We start from the raw sequence: 15,898 nt of genomic DNA on the forward strand, positions 1-15,898 counted from the left end.
ATTGCTCCAGCCACCATTTCGGCCGTTGGTTCCTGCCTGGGATATTAAACTAGTTCTATCCGTGCTTGTGCATCCTCCATTTAAGCTTCTTGATGCCTGTATGTTGAAGGACCTTACTTTTAAGTCGGTATTCTTGGTGGCCATTACTTCTGCGAGATGCGTTTCAGAACTGCAGGTTTTTTTTGTGTAGGCCTCCCTTCCTGGAGTTCTCTAAGGAGGGAGTCGTGCTGCGGCCAGTTCCCTCCTTTCTTCTGAAGGGGGTATAACCATTTCATGTCAACCAGGTCATGGTCCTCCTGGTCTTGGGTAGTTGGGAGGGCTCAATGGAGCAGAGGTAGTTGTGCAAGTTAGATGTCCTTAGGGTCCTTTGCTCTTATGTTCAACGGACCCAGGAGTTCTGTGAGTCAGATCATCTTTTTGTCCTCTTAGTGGGTCCTCATAAGGCGCACTGGATCAAGGAGGCGATCGCTTCGGCGTACCTTTTCCAAAAAAAGCCTGTTCTGGAATTTCTCAAAGCTCATTCCACTCAGGGCCTTCATAGATCTGACAATAGCAATGTTACTCATTTCATTATCTTGTATCTATATAAAAAATGCTGTTGTGAGTGAGCTGACTGATTGGGGAAGGAGGGGGTCTTCCTTGAATGTAATGGATGACTGGAGGAGTGTGTTATTTCTGTGCTTGCTGGGCTAATGGGATAAAAAAAAATATTGGTGGTCCTAATGTACTTTCCTTGTGGCCATTGACTTCTTGTGATTTGTACTTAACGTAATCCACATATTTCCCCTTCAACACTGTACACAGAGATCCCAGTTATATAAATGTACACTTCTTCCACCTGCTCACACATCACACCTAGTTATTTGCCTCCCACGCAGTCTCCCACACCACCCAGTGACCCAAACACATACATACCCAAATAGGTAAAATACGAATTATAATATATTCACATCAAAAGTAAAATGTTAACATTCAGCAGCACTTTTGTTTTCTCCCCTACACCCAGGTCAGCAGGTTGCCATAAAGAAAATACCAAATGCCTTTGATGTGGTTACAAATGCGAAGCGCACACTACGAGAGCTGAAAATCTTGAAACACTTCAAACATGACAACATCATCGCAATCAAAGACATCCTGAAGCCAACAGTTTCCTACAGTGACTTCAAATCAGTGTAAGAATAGATAATAAATGAGTTCAATTGCTGCTTAAAAGTAAAAGAAGAGGAAAATGATGACCCATAAGCAGGGGTTAGCCCTCTAATGAGGCTAACTGAGGCAGAGACCTCAGGCGGCACTCTTGAGGGAGCGTCATCTTGATGACAACTAGCCTACCGGCTGGTCAGCTCTCTCTGCTGCACTCCTTCCCAGCATCAAATCCTTTCACTCTTCTCCCCCTAATCAGCATTTTTCCCATCCCTCCTGTGTCTACCTTTAACTTGTTGTAAAGATTGCCGGGTGGTTGCAGCGGTTCACAGAGCTTTCCGGCCACTGGTCCCGCGTCTTCTCTCTACCGTGGCCAGCCCCAGCGGAAACAGGAAGTTGTCAGAGAGGGCAGGCTGCTGTGGAGAGAAGACACCGGGGCCGGCAGCAAGGTAGCTCTGTGAATTGCTGCCACTGCCTGGCAACTTTTACAACAAAATTAAAGGTAGATGCTTCCGGGCAGGAGTCATTGGGAAAAATGCTGATTAGGAGGGGAGAAGGGTGAAAGGATTAGATGCCAGGAAGTGATACTGAAGAGAGAGCCAAGATGCCAAAGTGCTGTCTAAAGATAGATATTGAACTCGGGGGGGGGGGGGGCTAGAAAGAAGGCCCTTCCTGAAACATGTTATATTAGGGAGAGGGTTAGAAGGCAGAAAGGGAGAGAGATTGGATTTGGGGGAGGGAATGGGAGAAGGGAGAGATGTTGGGCTCGAGTGAGAAAAGGAGGGAAAGATGTCTGACTCAGGGATGGAGTGGGAAATGTCAGTTTAGTGAGATGGAAGGGGGTAGGACAGAGGAGCTAGAAGGGGGAAAAGGAGAGATGGCAGAGAGAGGTAGAAGGGGGATAGGTAGAGATGGACTTGGGGGAGGACAGAGATGGCAGGAGAGGGGGAGATGAACGATTCAGAGATAGCAGTGAGGGGAAGAGAGATAGGGAAAGGTGGAAGGTTTATGGACTCGGGGCAAGGGGGAAGGAAGGAGGGAGGGAGAGATGGCTGATTTGGGAGAAGGGGGTAGAAGAGCAGGAAGGAGAGATCTTGGACTTGAGGGAGAGAGAGGAAAGAAATGCTGGGTTACAAAGGTGGAGTAAAGGACAAGGAAGGTGTTGCAAAAATGATGGATCCAAGTGGGAGAGCTGTGAAGGAGATGAGCGAGGGGAGAATAATGAGTACAGAGGGTAGAAATGAGGTAATGGGGAGCAGATAAAAGGGAATAGGAAGATGGGAAATGTAACAGTTAGGGGATAAGAGAAGGAGATAGAAAATTGATTAGCTTAAAAGTGAAAAAGAATAAAGCATGAGTGACATTTGAGTGAATAGATAAGAACAGCCATACTGGTGAGACAGGTATAGTGAAGGAATGTAACAAGACAAGAGGAGAAATATCAAATGGACAGCGGCTGCTGGAAACAGAATTAGCCGAAAACAGGAAAGCAAAAAAGAGAAACTAGGTCCAATGTGACAGAAAAATAAAATGCCAAGTCACACAAAAAGGTAGAAAAAAGTGTTTTATTTTTAATTTATTAACTAGAATGTTAGCTTTGGGAATTGTGTATCACAGATGCTTATGTATTGTGTTTGGTACAAAATTAATTGCATTTATTTCCAGTTTGGCAGTATATGCTGAGTAGAGAATGACATGGGGAAAAAAATTTGTCCCCGTAACCGCCCCGTTCCCGCAACCACAGTCCCTGTCTCCGCCCCATCCCCGCAACCACTACCCCATCCCCGTGACTACTATCCCCGCAGCATCCATACAAGCCTCAGTACTGCAATATTTAGCTTATTCCTTCCTTATAAATCAAAGTTCTTGCTGCTGAATTTAAAAAAAAAAAAATGTTAGCTGGAAGAGCTTTGTTTATAAGTTTTTATCAACACAACTAATATACTACTTTATCCTAAAGCAAAAAATAAAATAAATTAAATAGAAATTTTTTTTCTATTTTTGTTGTCTGGTTTCTGGTTTCAAGTTTATTTATATTATTTGATTGAACGCTTTACCAAAATACAAAGCGTTGTACAAAAGGTAAAAATATGATTTTAGAAAAATCACATATACATAATTCGTTACCAGACCTACTTGGGTATTTGCTTTTTAAAGCCACGGGAAACAGTAGGAAAGAGGGGAGGAAATACAATTTTAAAGAAAAAGTACATAAAAGGGAAGTACATAAGGAGGGTAGGAAGAAGAGGATTGCTGGCGGAGATGAGGTCGAATAAGAGAACTGTTGAAAATCTTAATTTTGGAGATGGCTGAAATCATCTTCTCATTCAGTTCCTTCCATCCACTGTCTGTCTTCTCTTTGCGTCTTCTATTTGCTCTGTTACTGTGCCTCTCCCTTCACCCCCCCCAATTGGTCTGGCACCCATCTTCTTCCCTCTGCTCCCCCCATAGTCTGGCATCTCTGCCTTCTTTCCTTCCAGCGTCTTCTCCCCACTCTCTGTTCCCCCATTTCCCTTCAGCGTCTTCTCCTCATTTCCCTTCAGCGTCTTCTCCCCACTTTCTGTTCCCCATTTCCCTTCAGCGTCTTCTCCCCACTCTTTTCCCCATTTTTCCCTTCAGCGTCTGTTCCTCTCCACCCCCCTTCAATGTCTGTTCCTTTCTTTTCCACCATCACCCTTCCCTCTCGCCACCTCACCGCCCTTCAGCACCCCTCACGTGGTTCGAGAATCTCCCTCCCCCTTACCTTCACGGCGCATTTTAAGTTACTTTCCAGAGTAACTTGCTCAAGCTGCTGGAGCCTGCCTGCAGTCGCGTGTGTCTGTGGGCGGAAGCTTCTCCTCTGATGCAACCGTAAGTTGTGTTAGAGAAGCTTCCACCCACAGATGCACACGACTGCAGGCAGGCTCCGGCAGCTTGAGCAAGTTACTCTAGAAACTAACGTGCCGCGAAGGTAAAGGGGAGGGAAGGAGATAGATTAGTCCGGTAGGTAGGAAGGAGGGAGGCTGCTGTGCGCGATTGGTGACCACCTTGACAGACACAATCTGATGAGAACCAGCCAGCATGGCTTCAGCAAAGGAAGATCTTGCTTGACAAACTTGCTGCACTTTTTCGAGGGAGTTAACAGGCAGATAGACAAAGGTGACCCGGTTGACATTGTATATCTGGATTTTCAGAAGGCGTTTGACAAGGTCCCGCATGAACGACTGCTTTGAAAAATTGTGAGCCTTGGTATTGAGGGTGAAATACACACGTGGATCAAAAACTGGTCGGCGGATAGAAAACAGAGAGTGGGGATAAATGGACAATACTCGTACTGGAAAAGCGTCACCAGTAGAGTGCTTCAGGGTTCGGTGCTCTTCAACATATTTATAAATGACCTGGAAATTGGAACGATGAGCGAGGTGATTAAATTTGCAGACGATACGAAAGTTATTCAGAGTAGTGAAGAAGCAGGAGGATTGCGAAGACCTGCAACAGGACATAAACACGTCAAGAAATGGGCTGCGACATGGCAAATGAAGTTTAACGTGGACAAGTGTAAGGTGATGCATGTTGGTAACAAAAATCTTGTACACAAATACAGTATGTCTGGTGCAGTACTTGGAGAGACCCCCAGGAAAGAGGCTTGGGAGTACTTAGAAACATAGAAAGATGACGGCAGATAAGGGCTACAGCCCATCAAGTCTGCCCACACCATTGACCCTCCCTTTTAAGTCTAATGACCCCCTTATGTATAATTGTAATTATACATAAGGGGATCGATGAAGCCGTCCGCGCGATGCACGGTGGTGGCAAAAAGGGCAAACAGAATGCTTGGAGTGATTAAGAAGGAGATCACAAACAGAGCGTAGAAGGTTATCATGCCGCTGTACCAGGCCATAGTGTGACCCCACCTGGAATACTGCATCCAGCACTGGTCACCGTACTTGAAGAAGGACATGGTACTAATCGAAAGGGTCTAGAGAAGAGCGACTAAAATGGTTAAGGGGCTGGAGGAGTTGTCGTACAGCGAGAGATTAGAGAAACTGGGCCTCTTCTCCCTTGAAAAGAGGAGACTGAGAGGGGACATAATTGAAACGCTCAAGATAATGAAGGGAATAGACTTAGTAGATAAAGACAGGTTGTTCACCCTCTCCAAGGTAGGGAGAACAAGAGGTCACTCTCTAAAGTTAAAAGGGGATAGATTCTGTACAAACGTAAGGAAGTTCTTTTTCACCCAGAGAGTGGTGGAAAATTAGAACGCTCTTCCGGAGGCTGTCATAGGGGAAAACACCCTCCAGGGATTCAAGACAAAGTTAGATGAGTTTCTGCTGAACTGGAGCGTACACAGGTAGGGCTAGTCTTGGTTGGGGCACTGGCCTTGACCTAGAGGCCGCCGCAGGAGCGGACTGCTGGGCACGATGGACCACTGGTCTGACCCAGCAGCGGCAATTCTTATGTTCTTATGTGACCGTGCACGTTCCCTCCCTTAACTGCGGGGACAAGGCCATTCACCGCTCCACCAGGCGGTGGATGGCCTTGTCCCCGTGCCTGCAATGAGCACTTCCCCCCCCCCCCCTCCACCGTTTCAGCAGGTTACCTGTGGCTAACCAGGGGTAACAGCTACCATGTCATTCTCTAATGCTGAGCTTAACTTTTTGGGGCTCTCAGTTCAATTTTTGTCTTCATATTTCTATTTCTTAATTTGGGATCCCTTGTTCTGTACTGAGGTGTGATCAGGGCCGGATTAAAGGGTAGGCCCTGTAGGCACGTGCCTCGGGCCCAAAAACATTAGGGGGGCACACCGGCGTTAGAGAAAGGCAAACAGGCTATCAGGGCATCTCTTCCCCTTCCCCTTCCAGGGCAGCTGCCCTGGGCTCAACAGCTCAAGGGGGCCCTACAATCCAGGCAGCTCACTTAGCTGCCATCAGCCGTGGCTTCGGCTGCGGTATTGCTACAACGGATGGCAAAAACAAAGACAGAAGCTGCGGGACTTTTCCTCTTGCCTGCATCACTATAGGCTCTGCTGATCTTGATCCCGCCCCCCCCCCTTCCTCTGAAGTGACTTCCTGGTTTTGAGGGGCAGAGTTGAGACTGGTAGAGCTTATAGCGAATAGCAATGCAGGCAAGAGGAAAGGTCCCGCAGCTTCTGTCTTCATTTTTGCTGTCTGATTTAGCGGGACCACAGTTTGAAGGTAGGGTATGTTTTGTCTTTGTTAATGCTGCCCAGTTTAGCAGGACCAGGGTTGAAGGCAGGGCTGATAGCAATCGAGTGCTGGAAGAGTGGATCGGCCAGCAAGCCAAGGGAGGGAATAAGAGATGCTGGATTATGAGGAGAGGGAAAAATGTGATATACATGTTGTGGGAAGGGGATGGTAGATCCGGGGGGGGGGGGGATTGGTGTGACAGAAGGGAGATGGTGGATTCCTTTGGGGGAGGATAGGTATTGGAACTAGGTGGGAGTTAGAAGAATAGGGACACAAAGATAGATGCTGGACTTTGCAGGGGGCAGAGAGACATGGAAAATGCTGAACACGAGGGTGGAGTATGAAGACAGAAGTAAGATGTTGGACACGGGTAGAGGGAGTAGGGAGACAGAGGGGATATGCTGGACATGGTGAAGGGGGAATAGGGAGACAAGCAGAAGATGCTGAATAAGGAATGGAGGGAGTAGGGTGATGGAAGGTATCTGCTGGATTAAGATGGGGAAAAGAGGGGAGGTACCGGAATGGGATGGGGAAGATGGTAGGTTGGCTGGCTGACTGGCTCAGCAACGGGGAGAAAAGAGCTGCTATATCAGATAAGGAAGATAAAAAGAACACAGGAAGATGCTGGACATGGAGATTGTAGGGTGACGGGAAAAAGCAGACATGCCATGAGTAGGAAGACAGGTGGGAGATGCTGGACACGGGGTTGATGCAGTAAGAAGAAAAAGGAGGTTCTGGATATTGGAGTAATAGGTAGAAGACAGGAAGTGGCAGATAGACTGAAGACCTTGGAAAGAAAATTAAGAAAAGGCAGAAGAAAGCAGAAACTGGGATAAACATGAACAAAATGGGCAGACAATAAAAGTAGAAAAAATAATTTTATTTTTAATTTTATGAACAGAAAACGCATTTTTACAGTAAATTTACACTGTTTTCTTTTCCAAAGTTTAGAGTATTGTTTCTCTTTCTCTAGTGCTGCACTTTATGCAGCATATGGCTTCTTCAGGTTTAATTTTTTGTCTACATATTTTAAATTTGTTATTGCTTACAGTTGCGTTATTCTATACAGGGACCTTTTTGCAAATATGTTCGCTTTTTTGTGGGTTTATTTATTTGCAGATAGCAGATTGGAAGGGTGGGCAGTGGCACTGAGCCCAAAGTGGGTGGTTACCAAATTTTCTCCCCACTCTCTCCCTGCCTCCTGCTCAAATGCAAAATATATATTGGTGGGCTTCCCAAAGCCCTGCCAGCTGAAGATCTCTTCCTCTAGGAAGGAAGGGGGGATTTGGTCAGAGATGTTTGGAGTTTGCGTAGAAAAAAAACTACACTGGCACTGGTATGGTAATCTTTGTTGTTTGTTTTGAATTTTAAACTTAAAGAAATAAAGTGGAAATAAAGAAGTAAATAAGAAAATGGATAAATAAATGGGGGCGAGGCGGGTTGTGTGGAAGGGGGTGGGGCATGGTTGGGTGGGGTGGGGCAAGGGACCCAGTGGACTTGTGTGTCTAGGGGCCCTCAATGAATTAATCCTGCCCTGGGTGTGATATTTGTTTGCATATAGTTTCTGTGTTGAGATCTGTGGCAGTCTCACTTATACTGTTTTACTTATACAGTAGTACCTTGGTTTGTGAGCATAATTTGTTCCAGAAGCATGCTCGTAAACCAAAGTGCTCGTATATCAAAGCAAGTTTCCCCATAGGAAGTAATGGAAACTTGGATGACTCGTTCCATGTCCCAAAAACAGACCCCTCCCTCTCCCCCGAGGCCACTGGCGTTGCTGGCTTCCACCCCACCCCAAAACCCTTACCTGCAGCGGACACCGGCACGTGCCAACCTACAGGCTCTCACCCTCTCCAAGATTCTCATGAGATTCTCGGAGAGCCTTCTCTGAGAATCTCATAAGAATCTTGGAGAGGGTGAGAGCCAGGCGGCCTTGAGCATGCTCAGATGCTCAAGGCCCCGCAGTAGCCCTGCATAGAATTCGCAGCAGGCTCATTCAGCACCAGAGTTCGCGGCAGGCTCTTTCAGCACCGGCACACATATATCCTGTGGGTTGGCGCATGCCGGTGTCCACTGCAGGTAAGGGTTTGGGGGTGGGCCGCGGGGAAAGAAAAGCCGGTTCCCAGGGTGGGGTGGTATGACACGCTCACTTATCAAATCAACGCTCGGTTTGCGAGTTAAAGTTTGCTCGAGTGTTTTACTCATCTGGCAAAACACTCGTAAACCGGGGATTCTGCACCACTGCACAATGCAGAATTTGTGTAGAATTCTGTAATTTTGCCTTGCAGAATTCTCTACAGGGAAGAGAACAAAAAAAGTTAGGTTTCTTATCCCATCCCCCTTGCAGCACACATAAGAACATAAGCAGTGCCTCCGCCGGGTCAGACCATAGGTCCATCCTGCCCGGCAGTCCGCTCCCGCGGCGGCCCAAACAGGTCACGACCTGTCTGAATCACCAGAAGGGGCTCCCTTGCCACCTTGGTTTCTCATTGAAGTCCTATCTTCCCATCGTAGTCCTAACCCTCCGGTCTTGCACATGCACGACCTGTTGGGTTTCTATACTTATTACCTGGTTAGCTTTCTATACCTGTGTTACATCCCAGCACCTCTCTCAGTATCCCACGATCCCTGTTTGAATCCCTGTACCGTACTCTGCCTGATCACTTCCTCCGGTAGCGCATTCCAAGTGTCCATGACCCTTTGGGTGAAAAAAAACTTCCTTGCATTTGTTTTGAACCTATGTCCCTTCAGTTTCTCCGAATGCCCCCTCGTACTTGTTGTCCCCTTCAGTCTGAAGAATCTGTCCCTATCCACCCTCTCTATGCCCCTCATGATCTTGAAGGTCTCTATCATATCTCCCCTGAGCCTCCTTTTTTCCAGAGAGAAGAGCCCCAGCCTATCCAACCTCTCGGCGTATGGGCAGTGTTCCAGCCCTTTTACCAGTTTCGTTGCTCTCCTTTGGACTCTCTCAAGTACCGCCATGTCCTTCTTGAGGTGTGGCGACCAATACTGAACGCAGTATTCCAGATGTGGACGCACCATCGCTCGATACAATGGCATGATGACTTCCCGCGTCCTGGTTGTTATGTCCCTCTTTATGATGCTCAGCATCCTGTTGGCTTTTTTCGAGGCTGCTGCGCACTGTGCAGATGGCTTCAGTGATGCATCCACCAGCACACCCAAGTCTCTCTCAAGTCTGCTGTCTCCCAACAATGCCCCCCCCAATTTGTAGTTGAACAACGGGTTCTTTTTCCCTATATGCATGACCTTGCATTTTTCCACGTTAAAGCGCATTTGCCATTTGTTTGCCCAGTCTTCCAGCTTGTCCAGGTCCCTTTGCAGGTCCTCACACTCCTCCCTGGACCTAACTCTACCGCACAGTTTGGTATCGTCTGCAAATTTTATAACCTCGCACTTTGCCTCCTTTTCCAGGTCATTGATAAATATGTTGAAGAGTAACGGCCCCAGCACCGATCCCTGTGGCACACCGCTCGTGACTCCCCGCCAGTCAGAATATTGGCCCTTCACTCCGACCCTCTGCAGTCTACCCGACAACCAGTGCTTGATCCATCTGTGCACATCCCCTCCCACCCCATGGTTCCACAGCTTCCTAAGCAGCCTTTCATGTGGCACCTTGTCGAAAGCCTTTTGAAAATCGAGGTAAATGATGTCTATGGGTTCCCCATTGTCCACCCGACTGCTTATTCCCTCAAAGAAGTACAGAAGGTTCGTTAGGCACGACCTTCCCTTACAGAATCCGTGCTGGCTTGTTCTCAGTAGGCCATTCCTCTCGATGTGCTCGCAAATGCTGTCCTTGATCATAGCTTCCACCATCTTCCCTATAATTGATGTCAGGCTCACCGGTAGTTCCCGGGGTCACCCCTCGATCCCTTCTTGAAGATAGGTGTGACATTCGCCAATTTCCAGTCCTCTGGTACCTCACCAGTTTTCAAGGATAGGTTGCAAACATGCTGGATTGTGCCCGCTATTTCTTGTCTTAGTTCCTTCAGAACCCTTGGGTGGATCCCGTCCGAGCCCGGTGATTTACCGCATTTTAACCTGTCTATCTGTTTGAGGACATCCTCCTTACTTACCTCTATGTGCTCCAATTTTTCGGCCTGTTCCCCACTCATGAGCTCCTCTGAGTCCGGTATATTAGATGTGTCTTCGCTCGTGAAAACCGACGAGAAGAACGTGTTCAACCTCTCAGCTACCTCTTTATCCTCCTTAATCACTCCCTTCCTATCCCCATCGTCCAACGGCCCCACCTCCTCTCTCGCTGGTCGCTTCCCCTTTACGTAACTGAAGAATGCCTTGAAGTTTTTCGCCTCCCTGGCCAGCCCCTCTTCGTATTCCCCTTTCGCTTTTCTAACCTCTTGGTGGCATTCCTTTTGGCATTTCCTGTGCGCCTGGTGATTTTCCTCCGTTGGGTCCTTTTTCCATATCCGGAAGGATACTTTTTTGTCATTTATTGCCCTCTTTACTTCAGTTGACATCCAAACCGGGTCCTTTGATCGCTTGTTCTTGCAGCCTTTCCTGAAACTTGGGACGTACATTCTTTGTGCTTCCTGCAGGGTGTCCCTGAATAGGGTCCAGGCGCTTCCCACAGTCTCCATCCTAAAGATGTTTCTGAGCTTCCTCCCCACCATTTCCCTCATAGCAACATAGTTCCCTTTCTTGAAGTTGAGCGCAGTTGTTGCGGTCCTCCTTACTATGGGTGTCCCCCTTGTCTAATGTGAATCTGATCGCGTTGTGATCACTGTTGCCTAGTGGTCCTCCCACTTCTACCCCTCTTGCAGGCCCCCCTAATCCGTTTAGGATGAGGTCAAGAGTAGCACCCCCTCGCGTCGGTTCTTTGACTAGTTGCTCCATGAAGCAGTCCCTCACAGCTTCTACAAATCCTGTTTCCCTAGTGCAGTTGGAGTGACCCGTACTCCAGTCTATTCCCGGGTAGTTGAAGTCCCCCATCACTGTTACACTTCCAGTCCTGCATTCCTGTCTCAATTCCGCTTCCAAGTCGTGTCCGACTCCTTCTGGCGTACCAGGTGGGCGATAGTACAGCCCCAGTTTTATGCCTGCACCCTTGTTTCCCGGCAATTTGACCCATAGCGATTCCAGCCCCTCTGCCTTCATTGCCATATCCATCCCGACCAAGTGGATAGAGTCCTTTATATATAGTGCTATGCCTCCCCCCTTCTTGTGGGTCCTGTCCCTCCTGTAGAGCTTGTACCCCGGCAGCGCCACATCCCATTGATTTTCCTCTGTCCACCAGGTTTCTGCAATTCCAATTATATCTAGGTCCTCCCCCTTGGCCACGACTTCTAGTTCACCCATCTTGGCCATGAGGCTTCTTGCATTTGCGTATAAGCACCGCAGGTCCCGTAGGTCCCGTCGTTTTTCCTCCACCTCTGCATTTACCTGGGCCGCCTGCCCTTGGATTTCGGGCAGTTCTCCCGTTCCCTGTGCTTCTGCTTTGACCTCAGCCTTTACCCTCTTAGCTTTCAGCTTCCCCACATTCCCGCCACCCGACTTCCCCGCTTTTCCTCTGGGTTTTCTAGCCCTACCGGCCCCCTCCTGGGCTATCATCCCTTGAGCCTCTGTTTGATCCCCCTCACCTTGTGGTACCTCTATATTGCCCTCAGCTTTCGCCCTCGTGCCACCCAGTCCCCCTGTGTCTCCATGCCCCTTAGTCTTCTCCCAGCAAGCTCCCTTTACCTGATGTTTCCCTCGCTGTCTGATCATAAGATCCTCCGGTCCCTCTGCTTCCTCCCTGCAGTCAGCCTGTTCAGCATCTGTTCTGGATACTGTTGTCCGAAGCGTCAACATCAGATCAGCTGTCGGCTTTCCCCCTCTCCTCAGTTTAAAGTCCTCTCGATCTCCTTCCTCACACTGGCTGCCAGTAGTCTAGTTCCCGCTGTGCTCAGGTGCAGGCCGTCTCGCCAGTAGAGCTTGCTCTTTCCCCAGAAGGACGTCCAGTTCCTCACAAAGTGGAAGCCCTCCTCCTGGCACCATCTCCTCAACCATGCATTCACAGCCTGGAGGTCTGCCTGCCTCTTTGCATCTGCTCTCGGTACAGGCAGGATCTCCGAGAATGCTATCCTCCGTGTGCTCCGCTTCAGCTTTCGTCCCAGGACCCTGAACTGGTCAGTCAGTGTGGCCATGCTGAAGTTCCTCCGGCTCACATCATTCGTTCCGACGTGGATTATTACCGCAGTCTCCTCTGTCTCTGCTCCGTCCAGGATCCTCTCGATCCTATCAGTGATGTCTCGTATCTTGGCCCCTGGGAGACAAGTCACTAGCCGGTCCTCCCTTCCTCCAGCTACGTGACTGTCTACCTCTCTCAAGATCGAGTCTCCCACCACAATAGCAGACTTCCCTTTCCTCAGCAACCTCCTCTGCCTCAGGTCTGTGTCCTTGTTGTAGTGCGGTGTCTCTCCCTCGGGGTCCCGGTGAGTCGCGGTCTCCTCCTCTTGCGTGGTTCCTCCGCTAGGTCCTTCCCCGGTGTCGCCTTGTGGATCCTGGGTCTCATCTGCCGACATCCGTCTGTGCAGCTGCTGGTCCCGTTCCTCCACCTTCCTATAGGCCTCCTCGATGAATCTCTCGAGGTCTCTCACCTGGTCCACAATGGGGCCTGCTCCGTCTGTGTTCTGGGTTGACCAGCTCGTCTCCTCTGTGGTGCGCAGTCCCTCCAGTCCCTGGACCCTGACCCTCAATCTGCTGACCTCCATCCTCAGGCTTTCCAGTTCCTGACACCGACTGCATATGTACTCCCGCCTTCCCAAGGGGAGGTAGTCGTACATATTGCACTCTGTGCAGTATACCGGAAAGTACCTCTGGGATCCTGGGTCCTCCATCGCTCTCGTAAAGTGCTGGTGTGCTCCTGCTGATTGGAGCCTGTTATTTTGTTAGCTTCAGAATCCAACTGTCATCACTGCAGGCGCTTCACAAAGGCGCGCCGAACGGCTGAGCGCCGTTGGCGCTGTGCTCTTTTAAATGTTCCCTTTTGGTCAGGGAGGGGGGCGGAGCAGGGCTCCCACGCTACCTCTCTTCGGGAACAATCTGGATACGCTGTCTCCCGCTGGTGGCCTGAAAGGGGGCCCGGCTGGCTGCTGTGCTCTTTTAGATGTTCCCTTTCGGTCAGGGAGAGGGGCGGAGCAGGGCTCCCACGCTGCCTCTCTTCGGGAACAATCTGGATACGCTGTCTCCCGCTGGTGGCCTGAAAGGGGGCCCGGCTGGCTGCTGTGCTCTTTTAGATGTTCCCTTTCGGTCAGGGAGAGGGGCGGAGCAGGGCTCCCACGCTGCCTCTCTTCGGGAACAATCTGGATACGCTGTCTCCCGCTGGTGACATCCATAAACTGCTCATACAAATCCCCCTTCTCCCACCAGACTTACCCTGTTCTCTTGGATCATGTGGCATAAGGAAGAAACAAGTAGCTATACATCAGACCATTTTAACCTCCTCTACTGGCCTGGCCTGGCTTCAATTGTTGTACAGAGTCTCGTATGGTTCAACTAAGTCGTGGCTCCAGGCCAGCAGAGGAGGAAGAATTCGTCTAATGCACAGTCACTTATGCTACATTGTCCAAGAGGAAAACATAGTAATATGGAGGTAAAGAGAAAAAAAAACCTCAAAGAGGTAGGGGTTGGAGCCTAAGGGGAGAGAATGACGTACTTCTTCTTTATTTAGCTCCCCCTATTAGTCGAGATAATTTTGCTCAATTACAGTCACTTTTGTTTGATTTTGGATCTTCCTCTTCAAATCCATTGATTTTAGGTGATTTTAATATTCATTTTGAACCTAGTAATATTTACACTAAAGAAATCCTATCTTATATCAACCAACTTGATTTTTGTCCAGTACTAACAGTCCCAACGCACCAAGCAGGACATACAATTGACATGGTTTTGATTTCTTCTTCTGCAACTGGCAATTACCTGACAGGACCCTGCCTCCCAGTTCCGTGGGTCTGATCACTTTCTAATTTCGATAACTCACATAACTTCACTTCACAAAGCGCATAATATTCCTCATACTGTTAAGTATAGAGATTTTAACAACTTTTCTTTTGACTCAGTTACTTCAGTTTTTAAACTAAATCTTTCAGACCTTAAGGCCAGCTCTTTGGACGATTTTCTAGTCCAATGGATTTATCCACAAGACATCTATTAGATAAGTTAGCTTCGACTCAAACAAGATTAATTTCCACTCAAAAACAATTAAATCCTTGGTTTACGGTAGAACTGGCCCTTATTAAAAAACAGCTTCATTCACTAGAACGTAGGTGGAGAAAAAATAAGACCCAGATCAACCATGAAAAATATAAAGAACATTCTAATCTATATAAACTAAAAATAAACCAGGCAACAATGAAATATTATTCAGGACTAATTCTGAAAGCTAAAAATGTTTCTGCACTTTACTCCATTCTAAAATCAATTTCTAATCAAACTAATAACCTGCCCACCGCCCAGGAACTTGCTACCTACTTTATAGAGAAGGTTAACAGTATTAGGAAAATTTTTTACTATGAATCTATATTCCATATCAGATCAGGATCAAACTGATTCAAGATTCTCACTATCCTCAAAATGTTCCCAATTTAATTTACCAAATCTTTCAGAGATTGAATCCCTTATCAAAACCATTAATACCAAGGGCTCTCAAGTGGATTCTATCCCCCCTTTTATTCTCAAATGCTATTTTACCATTTTCGGGCCCTTCATCCTTCAAAAAAGCGTAATGCTTACAGCATGGAAAGAAGCAGTCATTCGACCCATTATTAAAGACCAAAAAATTAGTTCTGAAGAAAAATCCAATTACAGGCCAATCGCAAATATCCCCTTCTTGGCAAAGTTAATTGAGAAGGTGGTATTTAATAAAGTATCCACGTTCATAGAAAAAACAAACATTTTACATCCTAACCAAAAGGGCTTTAGACAGTATCATTCCACTGAACATTCACTGATTGGCCTAACCACTGCCTAACTTTACTTTTTAGATCACCATACATCAGTCCTTCTGATCTCTCTTGATCTTTCATCTGCGTTTGATACGATTGACCATAACCTTCTCATTGGCATTACAGATCAGATTCTCCTCTGGTTTAAATCTTATTTTGAAAATCGCACTTCAAATGTATCCTTCAATAACTCAACTTCAGAAAGTTTTTCAGTAACATATGGTATTCCACAGGGGTCCATTCTTTCACCACTTTTGTTTAATATTTTTCTTGCACCACTTATAATAATAATAATATGACCCTCTGCCAAGATATTGGCTTTACCGCTTATGCTTATGCAGATGATATTCAGCTTTTGCATCCACTTGACCCCACCAACCCCGCAGAAACATTAGAAATTAACAGGAAACTTGAGGAGATTCATCAGTGGCTCGACACAAACAGATTAGCCCTCAATGTTAATAAATCAAACATCATGTTTTTCCTTTGGAAAGATAGTTCTAAAGTTTCTTTTCCAATTTCGATTAAAGGTACTGCCTTACAACTAATAAGTAATATCAAAATCTTAGGGGTGGTCTTCAATGAAAAACTGACTTACCATAATCATAT

The 15,898-nt window shown here is 47.4% G+C and overlaps 1 protein-coding gene across 5 annotated transcripts in view; it reads left to right on the forward strand.

Moving 5' to 3' along the window:
• MAPK7 (mitogen-activated protein kinase 7) overlaps positions 1 to 15,898 on the forward strand; it is a 202,273-nt gene that overhangs the window by 55,771 nt on the left and 130,604 nt on the right. For 4 of the 5 annotated variants that reach the window (XM_033946219.1, XM_033946216.1, XM_033946217.1 and 1 more), the window contains exon 3: positions 1,007 to 1,172. The exons of the other annotated variant lie outside the window; for it this stretch is intronic. In XM_033946219.1, coding sequence (XP_033802110.1) covers positions 1,007 to 1,172 — 166 coding nt within the window. The remainder of the gene's footprint in view (positions 1 to 1,006; positions 1,173 to 15,898) is intronic. 5 annotated transcript variants of the gene reach the window in all.

Source organism: Geotrypetes seraphini, chromosome 5 (genome assembly GCF_902459505.1).
Source record: "Geotrypetes seraphini chromosome 5, aGeoSer1.1, whole genome shotgun sequence".
NCBI classification, from domain to species: domain Eukaryota; kingdom Metazoa; phylum Chordata; class Amphibia; order Gymnophiona; family Dermophiidae; genus Geotrypetes; species Geotrypetes seraphini.